This window comes from Carettochelys insculpta, chromosome 2 (assembly GCF_033958435.1).
Source record: "Carettochelys insculpta isolate YL-2023 chromosome 2, ASM3395843v1, whole genome shotgun sequence".
Lineage (NCBI taxonomy): Eukaryota > Metazoa > Chordata > Testudines > Carettochelyidae > Carettochelys > Carettochelys insculpta.
The window spans coordinates 62897334-62919985 of NC_134138.1; the positions used below are offsets into that span (position 1 = coordinate 62897334).

Sequence of the window (22652 nt, forward strand, 5' to 3'; positions counted from 1 at the left end):
GGTGAACTTGAGGAAAGCTGGAGAGAGCTTTTGGGGTAAAGTGCTCACTAAAAGAGACGTGTAACTGAGAAAAAAAAAGTCTGTTTGAATCCTCCTGGGTTCAGAGAAATAGGACTTTGTACATTCATTGCAAACAAACAGGACTGCACCAAAGAAATAATTGACTGTCACGGAAAAAACTTACAAGACCCTAAGTTTTGGCTAACTAATCAGGTCATAAAAGGGGAACAACAGGGCATTCCTCATCGTATCCCAGCATCAAATATTCACTGCACCAACTCCTGCTCCTTGCTGATTTCAAGTAGAGGTGCCAGGTAAAGCACCCTGGGGTACGCTAGCACTGGTGATGGCAAAGGCACAAATAACTGTAGAAAATGAAGGATACCTGCTGTGCTGGATGAGATTACTACTTTATTAACTGTACTCTTTTACCTTGGGCAGGGGCCAACACCCAGTGATTCAAAGAAAGCAAAATACCTGATTTTTCCCTACATTACAATGTGTAACTGGAGCCAGGCCATCCTCTCACCTTGCCCCAGACCTGCGGCAGCTGTTGGCCCTGTTGCTCCTCAGTGCCATATCAGTGGAGGTGTTTTATGAAAGTCCGGAAGTTCTGGTCCCAAAGATCATTGATGATATGCAAACAGCAGATTTTATATGGCAGTAACTATGCCACCCAGTGGAAATTTTCTTCCTATTTAATTTTAATGTGTTATGGTAACAGGTTTCTTTGATCTCCTACAAATCTGAAACAAGGCTCCATGAAAGACAGACCTGTAAACAAATCTACATACATATATTGCATCTTTAATTAAGTAACTGATAACAAATCTGTTTATTATTAATTGAACAGTAATTGCATGTATTAAACAGTAAAATAAATTCATTACAGATTATATAAAATTACCCTTTGTCTAATGTAGAAATAAACATATTAAAGATTACATGTACCGTCAAAAGATAGTTTCTGCCACAGAAGTCTGTTTTCATGTATACACATAGCTGCTTTTTGTGGCAGTTAATATAATCAAAGGTCTGCTTATCACTTAAAGATTAATATTTCAAATCTACATTCTGCAACTGTATGAATTTAAGAATCAAGTTATGACTTTGTAATGAAAACACTGCACAGTGCTCTGTATAAACATATAAAACATTTATTAAATATATCACAAAATTTTGTATTTACAATTTACATTAAACAAGTTTTTCAGGTAAAACATTATTTAGCATCATACTGTATTTAAAAGCAAAGTTTTTTTTTCCCCAGTGGGCAAAATAATCTTAGCACAAAAAATTGTATACATAGGAGCTTGTTTGCTGCTTGTCAGCTTGTCCGTGTCTCCTGTTTCTTGCCCCTTTTTAATGTTTTTATTTTCTCTTGACGTATAGTTTCACACTCAAATGATTTCATTTCAGAAAGTCTCTGTATGTATTCTGGTGGAGCTCCAGCAAAGGGATCTGTGAAATGTTGATGACCTAAAGGGGGGAAAAAATCCACTGATCCTACCATACTAAAGCAGGTAGGTCTTAAGTATCTTTAATGCAAAATAAGTTTTTGGTGGAGTTCCTTGAAAGCTCAGTTTCTGTTTGATGAGTCCCTAGTCTAAATCCTAAAATTTGATATTCCATTTTCAACTTGAAATTTCAACATGGGGAGTAAGGTTCCAGAAAATAAGCCTTAACAGTATATGTATTTAAACTTATAAGCACCTCATGACTTAAATCTTCATCAAAAAGGGAAGTGGGCAGGCACAGTTGCCAAAAACATGTATGATAATGACTTTTTTAACTACTTTTAACTACTACTTTTAATTTTTAACTATTTTTGGCAAAATAATCTGATATCTGATCTGATATGAAGATAATCTGATATGAAAAAAATCTGATATCTCTGTTTTAAAGTCCCACTACTGTTCATTTTCTCCTAATTTTCACATTGCTTTTTAGCTTATCTACAACCAAATGCAGGAATATTTTTACATAACAGGCTTTAAATAAGAAAGATATGCATTTCATCTGGTGATATTTTATTTCAGTATCATTACAATAATAAACTATTACACAGGACACTGCTGACAGATTAATTTGCTACTTACTAACTTTCCAGCAGTATAAATACAATTGTGGGTTGGAACCAAAGTAACCTAAAAACAGTACTTGCTAGATTGATATTTCACCATAACAAAGTTTAAGTAGCTAATATGGTCAAGTGAGATTAGAAGTAACACCTTCCCAGGCAAGGAGACTCTTCTAATAATGTTTTTCATACTCGTTGGTAGTTATTTTCCTCCTCAGATGTAGTGACACTGCCAGTTGGTGGGTTCATTCAAGTAATATTTTCTCTGATCTCATTATATCATTTAGAAACCAGTATTCTAGTCAGTGGAGTGCAAAATTAGCAACCAGTAACTTTGGTTCTAATCCCAGCTCTGACAGGGATGTTCTCTTTGACCTTCAGTCAGTTGTAGCCTCTGTCTCAGTTCCCCCATGTGCCAGCTGTGGCTACTGGGAAGATTCTGTGAAACCTATAGCTACAAAATACTTCAAAAAGGCCCCTGAGTGCCCAGTATTCTCTAATATAGTTATAATTTTGTGTACTGCTTAAATTTATTCCAATCACACCCATGAAAGGATAAAATGTCATTGTCTCACAAACAACAAGAGTTTATGTGTTGTGTCACATTTCAACGCAGACAACTATTCATGTAAGGGTGCGTCTACACTAGGAACTAACTTTGAAGTTAACTTCGAAGTTAAGCGCTACATCAAAGTAGACTGCAGAGAGTCTACACATATTTTCCCTTACTTCAAAGTTAACTTCGAAGTAGGGAGCCCAACTTCGAAGTCCTTTCTCCCTTCCCGGGAATTGAGTAGTGCCCTACATTGAAGTTTAACTTTAAAGTAGGGTGTGTGTAGATGCTCTACCTCAAAGTTGCTTAGTTCGAAGTTGTACTTCAAAGTAAGCGACTTCGAAGTTATTTTTGTAGTGCAGACACAGCCCAAGTGAATTCAAAAATGGAAATTCTAAGCAAACATCAATCAATCAATCAAACAAAAAAATCCAAATACATAAAAAACCCAAGGAATATCTATTCATGTGATTCTTCTGTCATTTGAGATCAGGAATAATTCCTAACAGTTGACCATATACTCAAAATAAATGACTTTTACAATTATCAAACCCAGCTTTTCTGGTTTTTAGCCATCTGCACAAGGTGCTACTTCTCCATAAGCTTCCCTGCAAACAGTAGCCCTTCAATTTATAAACGTACTCACTAGAATGACAAGAAGTTTTATCATAGAAAAAACTGTGGAAGTACAAGAAATCTACAATGTAAAGCAATAACAAGTTAGGACTTATCCACAGAGACAAGAAGTTTGTGGCAACTGGGCTGTACTCCTCTTTCACGGAGAGCTAGGTCAAAGCTCAAGAGCAAACTGTTAATGCATGTCAGTGGAGATCACAAAGGCAGTTAGTATGCAGTAGGCTAGCACGGGTTTGAACAGTGCTCTGCAACTGGTGTGCTGTGGCACATTAATGTGCAGTGAAGTGGCGCTTGGTGTGCCTCAGAGCCATGTGCTGGGAGTGCTGCCCGCCGCTCTGAACACGCACCCCTCTGCTTTCTGGGAGAAGTGTGTGGTAGCAGCAGTGGCTCTGCTGAGTCACCAGCATTGAGTAAGAGCAGGGAAGGCTGGAGGGGCGTGGCTCTGGGGAAGCGGTGGGGATTGGGTTAGAGGGGGGGTTGTGGGTGCTTGGCTCTGGGTGAGGAGAGGGGATTGGGTTTTATATATATTGGGTGTGCTGTGAAATTATAATGAGTGCTGACGTGTGCCTGAGGTGATAAAGGTTGCTGAGTCCTGGCATAGATTCACACCCCAGTTGCCACATGCTGTCCACATAGACAGGCCCTTAGATTTGCCCCTTCTACAACACCTCAGTTCTAACAGCATCCACCAAGGGCTGAACCCTAAAAGCATACATATATTGTACACTTCTTACCCAACTTGTAGCTTGTTCCCAGCAGAAGTGAATATGCACTGGAAGCAGGGTTATTCTTCTTTGATCTATAGATTTCACAATTAAAAGTCTTGGAATGAATATATTTGAATACAACCCACCCACTTTATAAATGGTAGGCCTAATAAACATGAAATCATCCCAATCCGATACTAATTGTATACATTCCATTTAATTTTATCACTTTTGTAGTCTTTTGAGCTTTTTCCACAGTCTGGCATTTTATTTCATTAGACTATAACAACCTCTGTGGGACTAATTACAATAAATAAAAGGTTGAACACAAAGATCATAGAGCATCCAGTTTTCTGCCCAATGTTTGACAAGCAAGTCACGAGAAAATAACACAAGTGCATCTATACTAACCTTTTTGCCCGACGTGCACAGAACAATCTGATCTTTTCCACCAACATTCCTTCTCCATCTATCTTTGGTACTTACCTTTCCATACATGTCAATACCTTTCCATACATGTCTCTCTCAAGTGCTCTACCATTTCAGGCCTTGTCTACATATAAAGGGTTTTCTGAAATCAGCACCCAGTAGAACTATACCAGCAACTCTCCAACTGGAGATAAAGCTCATACAAGCAAAAAAGTTCTTTTGATAGTAACCACTGTCCTTCTGTTTTTCTTCTCCATGAGTCCTATTTTCCTGTAAACATGCCATATCATGTGCTTCTCTTCCTAAGGGAACTGGGGTTACCTTTCCCCCAACTTCACTAAAAAATCCATACCTTAAAGCTCCTATCTCTCCACCTCCATCATGAATGGCTGGCATCTTCAGAGGACCTGGGTTCCAAGAATCTAGTCCTCTCCTCTGCAGATTCACCACAGATACGTCTCCCCTGCAGAAGAAAGTACTTTGCTGCCAAAAAGTAACTGAGAAGAGCAGAATTTCTATTTCAATGCATACTGCAAGGATGTCTCTGCAGATAATACTCATTCTCAACAGTTATTTTGCAATCACTCTCAGCCCTTCTGTGATCCTGCACTTTAAACAGTGTTTCCGAAATCAGGGATGCATCACTTTGGATGGGGGATTAGAGGCAGGTGAAGGACTAACCAACCCATTCAATTATTTTCCAGAATTTTCACTTAAACAAACCAGACAGCTTTGAGATGTGAACTGTTCCATTTATTTCAATGGGTGCTAACTTAGAGCCCAGCGATATAAGCACGTTAAGAGAGGCAAGAAAGTATATTATAAAGACCTAGGTTATTGGAAGGCATCTAACATAATCCAATAGAGCTAAAAGGCTGAACAGCTCGTTTTATTTACCTGAAGAGAGGCTCAAGTTCTGAAGGATTGGGAAACACTGCACTAACCATAAGTACCCCAAAGACTCAATGGTCCTGGAAGAACTATAGTACATTCTTTAAAAATATAGGAAAGGGACAGGAGTAAGTATGTGGTAAATAACTTGAGACTTGTTTACAAAGGAAAAGACTTGGAATAGATAGCGTGGAAGTGACCTTGAAAATGGATTAAGCTAAAGTGCAAAGAGACACTCTTAGAATAGAATAAGTGTATCCACACAGGGAGGAGGACACTGTACTTTAAATTCATACACTAGCGAATTCATGTGTCAGTGGGGTAGCTGTGCTAGTCTGTACCCGCATACACAACAAGAAGTTTTGTGGCACCGTATAGACTAACATATATTGGAGCATAAGCTTATCTGTTAGTCTATAAAGTGCCACAGAACTTCTCATTGGTTTAGGTAATTCATACCAATTTTCCTGAAAAGTCCCTGCCCACACAAGCCGACAAATTTGGTTTTGAGGAGTGTCCAACATGTAGGAAAAATTAGTAATTTTTTTTTGTTGAGAGGTGTGAGGGTAGAATTAGGAAAGAAGAAACTGGCAGTATCCAAGGGTATGTTTACAATGCAGCTGAAAGTTGTAATTACTAACACGGATTAAGGTACACATGCTAGCATGGATCAAGATAGTATGCTAAAAATAGCATTGTGGCCATGATAACATAGCTGGGAGGCAAGGAGGGTGTTTCGGCCTACTCACCAGAGAACATGCCTAGAAACTTGGATAGGATTGTAGTCTGGTGGCTAGCAAAAGCTGGGAAGCCACACTGCTATTTTCAGGCTACAGTCCTCATTCAGAGCTACTGTGCATATGTCTACCCATGCAGAGAATTACACCTCTCAGCTTCAATGCAGACATATCCTTAGAGATATCAAGTCAGCATCAACAGTGGTAAATATCTGAGAACTTATTTTGCCCCTATTATGAAGTATATAGGATCTGAAGAACATATTTAATCAAGGATAGAATATGTGCCTAACAAAACTTTCCTAAGAAGTAATACTCCTGTCAAGGGTGGGAAGAACTGGGATACAAAAAAGAGATAAAAAACAAAATATTATCTGTAGTAGGTTCTCCATAGGCAATAGGAATGAAGATCCTTTTATGTACAAGAGTATGTTAAAGCACAAGAGACAATGAAGGGAATGAAGTCTAGTAAGAGTACAGGACTGCAAATCAAGAGTCAACTTTACCATGGACTTGCGTGTTCTCAGGAAAATCTTTTCACTTCTCTTCCTTAATTTCCTCACCTACAGGAAGGTGGATATTATTCATTTACTTCACACGGGCTTGCTTTCTTAAAACTTTAAAGCACTTTAAGATTATCTGATGAAAACTGTATAGAAATGATTTGTGTATATAAAAGTAAGATGGGGGAAAACAACAGCAGGGGCAGAGCTCATATACAAGTTAGACCTGGAAACACTTCAGTTATCTGCTCTAAAATGGAATTTACTTTTCTAGATGTAAAAGCAGCTCTTTCCAGATAATAGTTATCGCTGAATGGGACTATCCATAGTGATCTCAGATTTGAAACCTGCCCCATGAGAGGCTTGAGCCATGATGGATATATTCAAAGAACATCTTATTTGTCCCAAAGACGTGAAGGTGGTCCTTGAGGAAGAGTACATGGGAACTGTCTCATCAAGGTCAAGACAGCAGAAGACAATGTGCTCACTTGATCCACTAACAATCTGAATCTGAGTGCCTCTTCCACTCCCCTGGGGCAGATCTCCCAAAGCAACAGGAGGAGAAGACTCCAGTTTTTGACTACGCCAATCTGACCACTTTATTACTATCCAAGACCCTCTCAGTGCCACCAAGAGCTCAAACTGTATTACACTGCCTGGTTCCAGTAACTGCAGCAACTGAAATTCCAAGACCACAAAGCAAAGTTCAAATTCTTTCTTAAGGTCTTCTCTCAAGGGAGGGACTCCCCCTTATACTATTAAGGTGTGAATGTGTCAGGCCTGAAACCTTTAAAGCAAACCACAAGTCTGCCACCTAAACTGCTGATGTCTCTGAGGAAAAGTCCTGTTATTCAGGGCTGCTATTTGAGCCAGATTCAGTAATCATCTCTGTTGTGTGCTATCTGTGTGAAGTTGGAAACGAATAAGAGAGCAACAGTAACATTTAAGGAGGAAGCAGAGTAGCACTGAGGTTGTGGTCAAAGAAATTTGGTATCTGTACCGCCTTTAGACTAGCTAAGTGCAATTTACCTCTCCAAGTAATTTCCCTCAGTCAATATCTAAACGTAAAGCCAACAGTCACATTCTACATTTGTGAATTGACCTCACAGTAAAGACAAAACCCCTCAGTTGGGGTTGTCAGATTAAAAGACAACAACTATATCCTTCAGTCTCCTGATTAAATAAAAGCAATTTTTCTTTGATTCAGCCTCAATGTAATTTGATTACCTGCTTATTAATCTGATGATTTGATAAATGATAAATTAATTAGAGAAACAAGGTGGGTGAAGTCAGTTCATTGGACCAACTTCTGTTGGTGAGAGAGCCTGCCTCTCTCTCCAACAGAAGTTGATCCAATAAAATTTATTACTTCACCCGCCTTTTTTCTCCAGTAATTTGAGACTGAAGCTGTAACTATGCTATATATCTAAGTTAATGTCACTGTTAGCTCACTGATCAACTGATTTAATCTCAACCATGATCATAATTGATTTTTGTTTCATTCTTAGTTTACTAAAGTTACAGTAATTTTAGCCCTACTGGTGTATCGGTTTAATCTAAAGATGTGCTTGCTTATTTGTTTTTTTAGTAAAATGCATAAAAAGTACAGACCCGTTTCTTTCAAATTGAAACATGGGCCCAGAATAATGAGGAGTAAGGTATATTAGCTGTGTTATCTGAGAACCATATGGCCCTCTTCCGAATTTAAAACGTTTGTCCCTCACTAGCAATCTTGCACTATAAATTGAAAGTCTAAGAATTTAATTTTTGGAGTACTGTCTAGGGCAAACAGACTTCATTGCTAGAGCAAATTTATTTTGTTTGGTGTTATGGAAAATGGGACAGTTTCACTTTTTAGCATGCATTAATTAATTTGTGCTCCAAAGCTAGACCAGTCAGCCTCTATCAAGTCCACAATAAACCACTAATCCAGGCTCTCAATCACAGAAATAAAAGGTGGCAAAATTTCATACTGGAAGATGGAAGATAAGGTGGCCGGGATATCTTTCATTGGACCAACTTCTGTTACTGAGAGAAGCTTTCAAGCTTACACAGAACTCTTCTTCAGGTCTGTGTAAACTGTAAAGCCTGTCTCGCTTACTAACAGAAGTTGGTCCAATAAGCAATATTCTCTCTCCCACCTTGTATTGCTAATGTTCTGGACTAAGATGGATACAACTCCCACGCTACATACATATTGGAAAAATGCAGACAAAGAGAGCCATATTTTAAGACCCATGTAACTAAGATCTCTTTGCATATTCAGTAACTTAAAATCTTTCCTTAACTTCTTAAGGGAATGATGATACATAATCAATTAAAATGGAGATTTACCTCTTTTTGCAAAACTCATATCCTAAGTACTGTGATGAGGTCTGTGGAATTGTGTATGAAGCTGACATACAATTCTGCTCATCTTTATTACAAGAGCTAAAAACAATTAGAGCAAGATTTAAACAGATCACAGGTCTGTACTAAAATGATAATCCACTGTATAATATGCTTCTCTGAATACCACCTCAGAACAAAGATCATTAACACTGTGTCTGAAATAAGAATCATTTAAATGCTGATTTTGATTACAAAATCATGCAATAACTATGATTATATTCTAGCTCTAGCATGTTAGAGGAAACAGTCCAACAAAAACTGAAATAATGGGTAAATTTCTGACAAACTGTTTTAAAGTACAGGTTGACCCTCTCCAGTCTGGCATCCTCAGGACCTGACCAGTGCTGAACCAGAGAATTTGCAGAACCATGGGAGGTCAATATTGTCTAGCAGCATTACTCACTTCCACTGCTTACTGGGTTCTTAGAAAATACTTAGGGGTAAATTACAGCTAAATAACAGCATAGAACACTGAGAGCCTGGATAGGTGGCCATAAATAAACTTTATGGAACCATGGGAAACTGGGCCACACCCTGACAAGTGGACTTCTAGCTAATTATAATCATGCCAGACCAGAGAGGTTCAAATTGTAGTAAAAATTCATGTATGAAAGCGTACTTTGTTTAATGAATATAGATTATATTATTTTGTAAATAGTTTTTGTTTACTTTATCACAATAATGATTCAGAAAAGATTCACTGGCATGAGTAAGTGGTAACAAAAATATGAAAGTACAGTATGTGTAATGAAAGCGACTATTACATATACTATACTAAACTTGGCTGTAACCAGCATTTTTAGGGACTTAGTGGGGGTGAAAACTTAGTGCCACACACTATTTTACCATCAGCTTTATGTCCAGAAGTGACTTTGAATAGACAGCGTGTTCACACATGGCAGCAGTTAGTAAACCATACTGAAATCCATAAGAAAGAGTCCCAGACAAAGCTGCTTTTTGGATAGAACTGGTGTAATTACAAGGTGGGGACTTGTCCCCCTCACTGCTTTTAGATGGGGAAGGATCAAGGGATGGGAGATAGTGGAGTGAGTGAAGAGAAACGTTTGTTGACAAAAGTTACTCCCCTGCTTAATTATATTCATAAGTTCTGTGGACATCTGTGTAGGAAACATTGAGATCCAACTGAAGCAAACAGGTATCAATTATTAGTCACAAAGATAAGCACAGACAATAGCTTTTTAGTGGGAACACTGTGAAACAAAGCAAAATGATGATGAGGAAGCCTGAAATACTGAAAAATCAACTCCGTGGTAATAACCCTTATAATCTTTAGAACACAACTACTGAATATGTGGTCATTGCGAAAACAGATGTTCTCTGTTTCAAAAACATTCCTGATGCTTGAAGAGATATGGGCTAATATACTATCTTGAGTAACACAAATTAGTTCCAGGGAGCTAGATCCACAATATAAGGATCGGATTATTTCAAAAACGTATCTAGAAAGGTATCTGCTATATTTTCAGATGTGGGTTCTCTTTTTCAGTCAAAAGTATGAATTTCTTTTCTACTGAAGAAATCTTCTACTTTGCAGAATGCAGCAGCAGTACTGATCTTCACAGCTACACTTGGAATTTACTACGGGCCGAACCTCTCTAGTTCATCACCCTCAGGAGCTGGCTAGTGCCAAACTAGAGAATTTGCTGAACTATGCGAGGTCAATATTGTCTAGCAGCATTAGCAACACTTCCACGTCTCACCGGGCTCTTAGAAGACATTGCTAAATTAAAGCTAAATAACAGCACAGAACACAAAGAGCCAGCTTTGGTGGTTGTAAAAAAACTTAATGAGACCGTGGGGAAACTTGGCTACACCCATGGTAAGTGAACATCCGGCTAACTAACATCGTGCTGGACCATGGATATTGCCTGACCAGAGTGTGCTGGACTAGAAAGGAGACCTACACTTGTAGGAGGACAGCTTATTTCCTGTGATTCTGGTAAAGTGAAAAAAACTGCTGATTGCTCTCTAGGAATGGCATTCAAGTCTGACAGTGGGACATGCCACAGAATTGACTTTTAGTGTCAGTAAATTAATAATCTACATGGGATATAACTTGGAATCTACTCTGGATTTGGAAATAAGACAATCTTTGCTTTATCACAGCATTGGTTCAACAGAAGTATATCCTTAGAATTGTTTATACTTTTAATATTATGCTTCTGCATCACTCAAGGCTGGTATGAAAACAAACTACAAGATTTGATTCTCAGTCTCGATAGCATATCTCATTTAACAAAGTCATCAAATACCTGGGCTCACTGGCAACTCATATCAGGTGCAATATGCCCAGGGTGCACTTTGATTATAAAAAATTAAAATGTTCAAGAAAAACCGTTTATATGAAAACATTGATCATGGACATTTACCCAGCTGGAAATGACTTAGCAGCAGCACATGCAAACCCTTTATTCATCTGTAGACTAGTAGATAGGTTTTCTTGATAGCTCTGGATTCCCTGAATAAGGTTTGGTACTGCAGGACTCTCCTTACAGTCTTTCAGGCCAAAGGTTGAAGAGTATTCTGCTTAAAGTAGATAGTCACAGAAGTGGGGATAAAATATTAGCATGTGATCATATATTAAGGAATACAAATCAGGAGTTTGTTAAATTCCTTTTACTAAATATGAAATCTGTAGAGATATATCATTGGGTTATTTGTTTTAAAACTGTGAGGCCATTTCCCAAAAATCACATACTTCAATGCAGTGCTTTCTTTTGTATTAAAAAAAAAAAAAAGAGGAGCCAGTACTCAGATGGCTCCCCACCACCCTCCTCCCAACCAATCAAGTGGCTCAGGCTGCTGAGGTGCCAGTACTCAGTACCAGCACGTACCAGTACAAAAAAAGCACTGTTTCAATGCATGGTCATATGAAACTATTAGTAATACCAGGAAATGCAAGGCACACCAGTGATTAAAGGGCAAAACTTGCTCTTCCTGAAGTTAATTAACTAATTAACTAATTTCTGTTAACTTTCAAAAGGAGAAGTATCAGGCTCTTATAAGGAAAAGGCACACAGAACATACTAATCATGTAGAAGTGTTAATTAAGGGGCTCTATGAAGTTATGAATACCAAAAATTAAGCTTGAAGAAATGCAGCACTAGAAGTTCTATCCCCCAGATTTGCAGTACTGGAAAGGGCAGCTTCTCAAGTGACGTCAACAACAGTATAGACTATAAAATGACATGCTTAACCATCTACCTTTTTTTATCCTTTGTGTCTTCAACAATGCACTTCTCCAGCTACTTTCAAAGGGACAACATCCCAATGATTTTCCTGAGGCTTTATTATACAGATATTTGTGGTCAGATGTCAGACTTGGTATTTTTTTTTCTTTTGACGTCTGAGATGGAAGTGATCTGCTGTTTCAGATATGAAATGCAAAAGATATAGTGAGTGCAAATACGTGTTTAAAGAGTCAGGTAACAGGAGTTTTTCAAAAGTTACAAATTGTGTTCCAATATACACAAACTTCTCAACACATAGGCTGTGGCCACACTAGCCCCTCCTTTTGGAAGGGCTATGGTAATGCGGCACTTTGGAATAGGCTAATGAGATGCTGCCATGAATATGCAGCACCTCATTAGCATAACGGCAGCTGCATGTGCCTCAAAACTGCCGGTTTCGAAACACATGCTGCCTGTGTAGCTGGGGTCCTTTCGAAACGGACTCCTGATTTCGAAAGTCCCTCATTCCCAAAACCAGATGGGAGAAAGGGCTTTCAAAGTCAGGGGGTCATTTCGAAAGGCCGCCAGCTACACAGGCAGTTGCATTTGAAAACTGGCAGTTTCGAAGCCCACATGGCCACTATTATGCTAATTAGGTGTTGCATATTCATAGAAGCACATCATTAGCATATTCCAAAGTGCCACATTACCATAGCCCTTCCAAAAGGAGGAACTAGTGTGGCCATGGCCATAGAAAATTACCCGTTTAGCCACATCTTCTGACAGTGGCCAGTGCTAGATGCTTTAGAAAGAATTACTACAGCAGAGAAATTGATTGATTGATCCATCCAGCTATCCAGTCCCAGTTCTGCCAGTTGGAAATTATGTCTCTGACCATCCTGGCTAATAGGTGTTGATGAAACCATCTTCCACAAATATATCCAATTCTTTAAATAAATAAATAAATAAATAAATAAATAAATAAAACTGCCTATACTGTTCGCCTGCACTTTTGGCAACAAGCTCCACAGATTGAATGTATGTCATGTAATAAAGCACATCCTAATGCTTGTTTTAAACCTGCTGCCTAAGAATTTCCGGAGGTGATCTCTGGTTTTTGTTAAATGGGAAGGAGCAAATAATACTTTCTTACTTTCTCCACATCTGTCATGATTTTATAGTCATCTATCATATCCCCTCATAGTTATCTCTTTTCTAAGATAAGAAATGAAAAAGATTAGGACTGTTCTTTATAAGGAAACTGTTCCATGCCCCAGTCATGTTTATTGCCCTTCTTTGTACTTTTTTCCATTTCTAACACATCTTTATTTTTAGATGGAGAAACCAGAACTGCACTCTGTATTTTGGGTGTGGGCATATAGTACCATTATGGTATTTTCTATCTTTTATTATCTATCCCTTTCTTAATGGTTACTAACATTGCTAGCCCTTCTTGACTGCCGTTGTACATTGAGCAGATGTTTTCAGAGAACTGTCCAGGATAACTTCAAGTTCTCTTTCTTGAGTGACAACCACTATTTTAAATCCAATCATATTGTAAATGGATTGCGTTTTCCAATGTGCATTACTTTGCATTTCACTCAGGGCTTTTTTTCTGCCAGAAAACCAAGAAACAGTGTTCCAGTACTGTTTTTTCTGGCACCACCATTTTGGAAGGTGGCTAGGCAGCTCCAAGCTGCATGTGGCCCTTTAAGGAGTCATCTGCCACTCCTATCGCTGCCGCTGCTGCTCTCTGTTGGGTCCGTGCCTGCCAGGCTGAAAAGAGAACTCAACTTAATTGATTTAACGGCCATTAAACCTATTAAATTAAGTCCTTTCAGCATGGGAGGGTGCTGGGAGTTGCCTCTGCTGTGCTCTACATGGGGAGAGCCAGAGGGCTGGGGGAATCTGTGCAGCTGCAGTGAAGAGTAGGCGGCCTGGCAAAGAAGCAGGAGGTGGGGGGCAGCAGCACACAGAGCTTCACACCTAGGTAAGGTAAGTAATTCACTGAATCCTGGTTTGCTGGGGGCGGTTTGGGGCTGTGGGGAGTTTACGCTGTGGAGCGGTTTGAGGCAGCGAGATGTTGAGTCTTGGAGTGAGAGTTGGTTTGGGGCTGTGGGCGGGGGTTAAGCTGCCTGGGGATGGGAGGAGGCCATGTGAGACTGCGTGGAATAGTTTAAGTTACCTGGGGGCAGGAGAGGGTAGTTTGGAGCTGCAGGAGGGTTAAGCTGCCTGGAGGTGGGAGGGGATGTTGTTTGGGGCTGGGGGAAGGGTTAACCCACCTGAAGGCGGGAGTGGGGGTGGTTTGGGGCAGCAGGGGGTTAAGCCTGGTGATGGTTTGGGACTGCAGGAGATTAAGCCTGGTAGTGGGCAGGGTGATTTGGGGCTGTAGGGGGTTAAACGAGGGGGCAGTGTGGGGCTACAGGGAGTTCTGGCACCGTTTTTCCAGAAAAAAGCACTGTCAGCTCTGAATTTCATCTGCCATTTTATTGCTCAGCACTCAGTTTTTTAAATCCCATTGTAATTCTTCACAGTCAGCTTTAGATGTAAGCACCAGTAATTCAGTATTATCTGCAACCTCATTTTATCCTCCTTTTCCACATCAATTAAGAAGATGTTGAACAGCACTGATCCTAGGAGAGATCCTTGTGAAATCCCACCATTTACCTCTCCTGACTATGAAAACTCACCATTTATTCCTATCCATTGTTTCTTAACTTTTTAACCATAGAGCTCCCTCCCTCTTGTTCCGTGACTGCTTACTTTGCTTAAGAGTCATCGGTTTGCAACCTTGCCAAAAAGCTTTCTGAAAATCCAAGTACACTGGATCATTTTGTCCACATTTGCTGACTCCTTCAGATAATTCTAATCAATTGGTAAGGCATGATTTCCCTTTACAAAAGCTGTACTGATGCTTCTCTAACATATTTGTTCATCTGTGTGTCTGATAATTCTGTCCTTTACTCTAGTTTCAACCAATTTGCCTGGTATAGATGTTAGATTTACTGGCCTGTAATTATCAGGATTTCTTCTGCAGCCTTTTTTAAAAGCTGTGTTACACTAGCTATATTCCAGTCATCTGATACAGAAGCTGATTTAAGTGACAGTTTTCCGCGAGCCTTAGGGAGCCAGAAAGGAGGCAGCAGCCATGCCAGTGTTGCTCATGGATCCTCTGAGCGTGGGGAGCCAGGAACCAGGAGACAGCTGCACAGGCGGGCTCCTGGATTCCCCATGCGTCGGGGAACCTGGCAGGAGGTGACAGCTACTCCGGTGCACTTCCTGGATTCCACAAGCCTCTGGGAGCCAGGAAGAAGGCAGCAGCTGTGCGGGTGGGCTCCCAGCACCTCAGGGAGTCGGGAACCAGGAAACAGCCATGCAGCTGGGTTCCTGGCTTCCCCGCACCTTGGGGAGCTGGGAAGGGGGCAGCAGCCAATCCAGTGCACCTCCTGGCTTCCCCAAGGTGCAGGGAGCTGGGAACCAGGTGGCAGCCATGCGGATGGGCTTCCTGCTTCCCCATGCTGCAGGGAGCCAGGAAGCAGACAGCAGCTGCGCCATGTGCTCCTCCCAACTACCCCAAGGTGTGGGGAGCCAGGGAGCATTCCCGCCCCCCCGCCACGCCCCAACATAACCTTAGCTCTGCAGGGCCCCCTGCTGGCTGCCTCTCAGTGTGGCCTGAAAGCACATGAGTACCTGCTCTCCACAAGCTCTCCAGCCACCAGCTGCGCCTGCGCTGGTTGGGGGAAAAGGTGAGCCAGTAAGGGCCTGAATACGGGGCAATTAACTCCTTTGTTAAAATAAATCGGGATGCCTTCCTGGCACCTGAAATACGGGGCCATCCTACCCCAAACGGGACAGATGGTCGTGCAACTGTTACTCCAGCGGGCTGTTCTGATGCCAGCAACGGTGTAGGGCTGCCTCAACAGCACGCCCCTGTGTTGGGAGGGATTGCCTGGGATAGGGGCATGGTAGCATACGAACCACTATAGTGGTTTTACATCATCCTTTCAGACATTAAACAAACAGATGTAACGCTGGTATGTTAATGGAACATTGTTTAGGTTAATGAAAAGAAAAGCTATTAAAAACCCATAATGTCAAAAATTCTTTAAGTTCTAAGTGATGTGGAACAGAATTGCCCACTGGAATGCAAACACATATTATTAAAGCAGTTCAGTTTCTGAAAGCAATCTCACCAGCCTTGAAGTGAGCAAGTTCTGGAATGAACTGTGACATGCCACCTTTTAGTTGTGGTTGTCATTTTAAGTCAAAGGTGTCAGAAGTACTGATTTTTTACCACCTTCCTGGATCTCCAAAAAAGTGTATGGAGGGTAAGACATCTAGATATATGAATATTTTCTTGTATATTGTAATAAATATTGTGCTCTTCCAACTATGTATTTTTTCAGCAGGAGTTTATTTTATAAATTCTATTTCCATAAGACAAAACAGCATCATTCAAACTAAATTTTGTTGTCAGTAACAATGGTTTTGTGTGTGTGTGTGTGTGTGTGTGTGAGAGAGAGAGAGAGAGAGAGAGAATGCACCAAAAATAAAAAAAACAAGAAATCCACATTTTTTAAAGAAAATAATTTCACACTTTTATTTTGAACTTCAGAATTTTTCAGAAAATATGAGCAACTCTAATGAGATGATTCTTTCCCAAAAGAGTTTTGACTCTGTTTAGTCCCCACCAGAATAGGTGATAGGGATGATATTCTCCTCAAGGCTATACTCAGATGAAAATAATTCATTAGCACATTAAAATGTCAAATATAAACCTTCATCCTATTTGTGGCCTAAGTATTCTGGTGAATTTTTACACCTGGGAACAATAGTTAGTTGAATAAACGTTTGTTTTGCAATTTGGAAGCAAAAAAACCAACAAAGTCTTTGGGTTGGAAAGCCAGCAAAGAGGTACCAGCCATTCTATAGAAGAATCCTCAAGGTTTATGATTTCATAACTACATTTTTGTACAGCAAATTGCAGAAGACATGTAACATACCCCACATTCATGAAAAGAATGAGAACCTGGCAGTATAGCTGAAGTCCAAATATGGCATAAATAATACACACAATTCTCCTTTCGACCCATGAAAGGAGACCCATATATGAAAACAGGATTCATACAGTCTCTCTTCTTCAAAATAAAAAGCAGTCTCCCATGTTGAACTTATAAATGTTCTGTAATACAGCCAGTAGTTTGATACATTCAGAAAAAGGCAATTTCTACCTCTCATGAACAAATCTCTCTGTATTCTCCTTGACCTACTCTGGTATCAAAACATAGTTAGAGTGGGTTATTGTAATCTAATTACAAAGAAAATTATTCCTAGTTTTTAAAAGGTACTTATTTTGTGAGAGAATACTATACTCATGTATGTCACATATCATATTAACAGACTTACCATTCAGGGAGGATGGATGATTCTGAGTATTTAATTCCTTTCACATATGATTCTGCAACTCAAAAAGGGATAAGTCTACCTTCAAAATCAAGCAAACCAAGTTCAGGTGGATAATACAAAAAGAAAATTGTAAACAACACTAATTAATGTTTATAGCAAAAATCTCAAACAAATTGTTTTATTATCTTGCCACAGTTTTGTTCCACCACAGACTTTAATATAAACAATTTGACAGGATTTGTTTTCCTTAGAGTTAGTATTAACCCCTATGTCCTGACCAAATTCCAACTTCCTATTCAAATTCTCTGAATTGTCAACTGGATTGGGTACTCTTTACTTCTTTTTCTAACTTGTAGAAAGTGCTATGTGCTGTTGAACAGGTGTCATATTTAACCACTGAGCTATTTGCATTTTAGCTGTGATTGATGTGATTCTTATGTGCAGTTTATAAAAGAATTTTGGATCCTTCATAATAAAAGGTTCTATACAAACATATTAATTACAAGTGTATAAGACAGCTTATAATTAATTTTCACTTTTTAAAAGTAGAATTCCTCATTGTCAGTAGGAATGCCACTTAAAAGTCAATAGCAGGACATAGCCTGATTTTACTGAAAGTTCACCTTTTTTAAAGTCCTTTTGAGTCTTGGTATATTTTAAAAAATAAATTATAAGATTTATAAAACAGATTTGTTTTCAGATATCAATAACTCATAACCGCATAACCATTTTTGGTAGTTATCAAATGCCTGTGCTTAAGTGTCTTTTTCACAACCCCATTTTCTTCTGCTTAATGTTCTGGTACATATATAAATTCAGCCATCCTACTCACTGCTCTGGAATAGTAACAGAGAGAAAGTCGTGATAGTCTATATACTATCAAAACAAAAAAGCAGTCCAGTAGCACTTTAAAGACTAACAAAATAATTTATTAGGTGAGCTTTCGTGGGACAGACACACTTCTTCAGACCATAGCCAGACCAGAACAGACTCAATATTTAAGGCACAGAGAACCAAAAACAGTAATCAAGGTTGAGAAATCAGAAAAAAAATTATCAAGGTGAGCAAATCAGAGAGTAGAGGGTCAGAAGGGGTGGGGGGAAGCTAAGAATTAGATTAAGACAAGTATGCAAATGAGCCCCTATAACGACCCAGGAAATTCACATGCCAGTTCAAAACACGTGTTAGTGTGTTGAATTTGAATATAAAAGAGGGTTCAGCAGCCTCTCTTTCAAGACTGTTGTGAAAATTCCTCTTCAGTAAAACTCAGACTTTTAAGTCATTAACAGAATGGCCCACTCCATTAAAATGTTGGCTGACCGGTTTGTGGATCAGGAGTGTTTTTATGTCTGTTTTGTGCCCATTACCTCTTTGTCTAAGAGAGTTTGAAGTCCGTCCAATATACAAAGCAATGTGACTCTGGTCATGCTCATATCAAAGTCAGTGGAATGTTTGATTTCAATGGAAAAAGAATAAGGTCTTGGGAACAATACAATGATATACAAATCACGTTCTAATAATAGATTACTTGCTAAAACAATGAGGAGCCCTGTAACACCTTAAAGACCTGTTAGTCTTTAAGCTGCCTTAGTACTCCTTATTGTTTTTGGTGAAACTGACTAACACAGCTACCTCTCTGAAAGATTAATTGCTGTTATTTATTCCCAAGCATTTATTACAGGAGACAGGGAGGGTTCTGTAATGCTTGTCCTATTTCAATCAGAAATTGAAGAAAAAATTCTAAATCTGGATCTATCAGAGGAAATACTGAAAGGAATTAACCAAACTAGCTGTTCACAGATTTATATCTAGATTTACATGCTAAGCATGACATTTTGCCTCTCTTCTCAGTATTCCCAGCCAACCAGCCCTCTTCCCTTTGTTCCCCCTGCTTTTTTCCCCCTAATATAACTGCAGTATTAGTTGCTGAAAAGGGAACAAACATTTTTTTTCCTTTAGAACCAAACTCCTGCGTCAAACTGTGACTCTATGGCAAGTGCCTAGCATTGATACTTGAATTTGCTAACAGGAAACAACCTATTAAAGGTTCAGCAAGCACTCTGGAAACAAAAACAGCATTTCCCTGATGCAGCTAAACCCTATTTGGGTAGCCAGCCTCCTCAGGTTCCATGTGTTATTTTAAGAGCCTCACAAACTGTATGATCCAATGTTATTTGCAGGCAAATATTTATGCCTTTGAAATTCAGAGATTTTAAAAGAGCCGGAGTAGGAAACCAGTTCTCCGATTTTCTCCGCTTTTTGTTTCCCATCTCTCTTGACTTTCCCTCATTCTCATGAGCAAGGTGCTTCTAATCTGAAACAAAACTCACTCAAACAGTGCCTCTTACACTGCCAGGCCAGTGCCTATAAAGCACTGTAGTTCAGTGCTGCATTTTATTGTTGGTGTCTTCCATAAAACGGTGTCCAGCACTCTTCGGTCCTGAGCTGCGTCCACAGCAGTAGCCTGAAGTCCATAGCACTGTACAGTAACATCAGTGCCAACGACCAGGCAGGGGGAAGAGGGTCGTTCTAAAGGAGCAGAGCGGAAAACGGGGACTGCAGCCCGTGACCAGAGGGTGCGTGAGAAGGGAGCAAACGGGCCAAGGAGTCAGGCCTGGGGCGGGCTTGTCCGACGCGCGTGCTTTTCCAGGCGGCGGTGTCGCAGCGCTGGCACGCGTGGGAGCGCTCCGCCACACCACTGAGCGCCTCCGCTCGTTAAATGTCAGGGGCGCGCAGGCCCACTCGCCCCCCCCCTCAACGTCCTACCCCGAGGCCCAGGCCGACCCCGCCCCAGCCCCAGCCTGTCCCGCACCTCACGTACCCCGGGGCCCCGAGCGGGGCTGGGTCCCGCTCATGAGGCCGCTCTCCTCGCGGCTCAGCTGCCCGGCGGCTGCAGCGCTAGGGGGCCGCAGGGGGGCCCGCGGCTGGTGCGGGAGGAGGAAAACGCGCCCCGGCGGCAGCGGGCTGCGGCCCCAGGCAGCGGCATCCCCTCCCCCCTACCAGTCCCGCTGGCGGAACCCAGGGCGCCAGACCCGGCGGCCCCGCCGGTTACCCGGCAACAGGGGGAGCCACGCGGACAGGGCGGGGCCCGGGTGCGCGCGGGCGCTGCGGGGGGGGGAGGAGGGGGCGTGGCTCTGGGGAGGAGCGGGTCCTGAGGTGAGGAGAGTCAAGGGGGTGAAATTGGTGAGTGGGTGTGGGTAGTGGGTGTGGCAAAACGTGGTCGGGAGAGTCTGAGGTGCGACTGGGGGGAGGGGCAGAAGGTGATAATGAGGTGAGGTGAGCGGGGAGGGGCAGAAGGTGGTTGGGGGTGGGTGGGGGGAGGGGCAGAAGGTGGTTGGGGGGTGGCCATAGGTGCTGGAATTAGGGGTGCTGGAGGTTGAAGTGGTTTCCATTATAGACAGGGTTTATAGTTTGAGTTCAATGGCTCTCTGCACACACCCCCAGCACGGTGACCATCTGTCCCATATTGGGCTGGATGGTCCCATATTTGGGATGCTAAAAAGGTGTCTGGATTTATTTTTTGAAAGGGACCACTTGTCCTGTGTTTGAGCCTCCCCTTCTCACCTTTTCCACCAGCAGCTGCACAAGCACAGCTGCTGGCGGGAGTCACTTGGAGCACCTGCGACTTCTGCTTCCTGTGCAAAATTACCTGGTGACCCTTAAGTGAATGGCCATGCTCGGGCATGTTAGGGTGAATTGCGTGGGCACTTGAACAATGCAGTGAGGTATGTGGGGTGGAGGGAGGGTCCAGAGACCCTTTGTGTCGGTACATCATGTTCTCCTATTAATCCTTAAGTCCTATCCCCTAAAACTCAAAACTCACGCTTCTTGGGAATAGATAACAGCTCTTAGAAATCCGGATAGATAACAGCCAATGAATTCCACCAACCCGTGGGCTATTTTAGAGAACTACTAGAAGTTAAAAAAAACCCAGGGGGTGTTTCTTTTCCTTTTGGGTATAATCCTGTTCCTCCTATTAGTAGTGTGGTGTAAGCCACAGCTATAACTACGTCAGTTTCGTAAAAAATAGCACAATCACTCTCAGTGGAGCGGGCCATCACTAAGAAGCAGCCCTCCCTTTTCCCCAGTTCAACACTTCACCCACCTCTCACCTCCACCCGTAGTTAGGATTTGGAGCACAGCATATTTGCTCCTCGTTTCCCTGGAATTCCTGGGAGCACCGGTGGCTGCTGCTTCCCTGGGGCTTCCGGGAAGGCCGGCGGCGGCTGTCATGTCCTTCCCATCTCCCCAGGGCTTGGTGCAGCCGGGAGGAGCCGCCCCTCCTGCCCATATCTCCCTCACCCGTATTTGGGACAGGGAGATATGGTCTCCCTACCCACTATAAAAATTGCTGGGCACTCCCAGAGGTGGCTGAGGGGGGATTGGGGGAGGGGAAGAAGATGGGTTGGGGTGGCTGAAAGGAGTTGGGGAGGGAAGGAAGGTGGTTGGTTGGGGCGGATGGGGGGAGAGGCAGAGGGGGGGCTGGGGAGAGGGGAAGAAGGTGGCTGAGGCAGGCAGAATTCAGTGGGTGGGGGAGGCTGAGGCACATGAATGGCAGGGTTTGATCCACCTTGAGGTTGGGGAACAAAACTAAAGCTTCATAGCAGTTGTCCATACGGAGAGCTGAGATGTGAGTGCCCACTCTGGGGCGTGTGGGATCAGCAAGTCAATCTAAGCAGCAGCTCTCACTGTGCCAGGGAGGTTTTAGCCCAGGCTGTGCCTGTGTGTTCTATACTGCGAGCTTCAGGAGATGCAGCTCTAGCACAAATGGCTTTCTCCACACCCCTTCACTGCACATCATTTAAGCTGGATTGCTCCAGGTTTCTCTTGGCCTTGGCCTGCCCATTTGGTAAAAATTGAATAATGACTGAAGTGACTAAGTCCACAGCATGTTACACAGAAACTTAAAGAGAAGTTTGATTCCTTATTACTTTTTCACATTTTAATTAGTGTCTATGTGTAGTTTGCCAGCCCTCAAAACTCTGAATTAAAATACATGGATTAGCAATATACCTGACATGTGCTTTATAAATTTAATGATGAACCAAAATATCAATGAAATAAAACATGTTCTTGAGCTAGACTGTTCACAATCTTCAATAAAAATAGTGCTAGCTTGTAAGCTGAG

General features: G+C 41.5%; 1 protein-coding gene across 1 annotated transcript; it reads right to left on the minus strand.

Moving 5' to 3' along the window:
* Nucleotides 1-1237: 1237 nt before the first annotated feature.
* C2H8orf89 (chromosome 2 C8orf89 homolog) lies at nucleotides 1238-20500 on the minus strand. The gene is made up of 7 exons (XM_074985734.1): nucleotides 20346-20500; nucleotides 17525-17576; nucleotides 12153-12313; nucleotides 11318-11474; nucleotides 4758-4868; nucleotides 4004-4068; nucleotides 1238-1479 (listed from the first exon to the last, which is right to left on the minus strand). Exons 1-7 carry the CDS (start codon nucleotides 20377-20379, stop codon nucleotides 1328-1330), a joined length of 732 nt encoding a protein of 243 aa, XP_074841835.1. The 5' UTR covers nucleotides 20380-20500; the 3' UTR covers nucleotides 1238-1327.
* Between the last annotated feature and the right edge of the window lie 2152 nt (nucleotides 20501-22652).

What these genes read in the sequence shown, in the direction of transcription:
- C2H8orf89 (XM_074985734.1), bottom strand. Translation starts at nt 20,379, where the DNA reads ATGAGCGGGACCCAGCCCCGCTCGGGGCCCCGGG. An exon ending in GCCCCGCTCGGGGCCCCGGG is followed by an intron (nt 17,577 to 20,345) that starts GTACGTGAGGTG and finishes TTTGAGTTGCAG; the next exon opens with AATCATATGTGAAAGGAATT. An exon ending in GGAGAGATAGGAGCTTTAAG is followed by an intron (nt 4,069 to 4,757) that starts GTATGGATTTTT and finishes TGAAATCTATAG; the next exon opens with ATCAAAGAAGAATAACCCTG.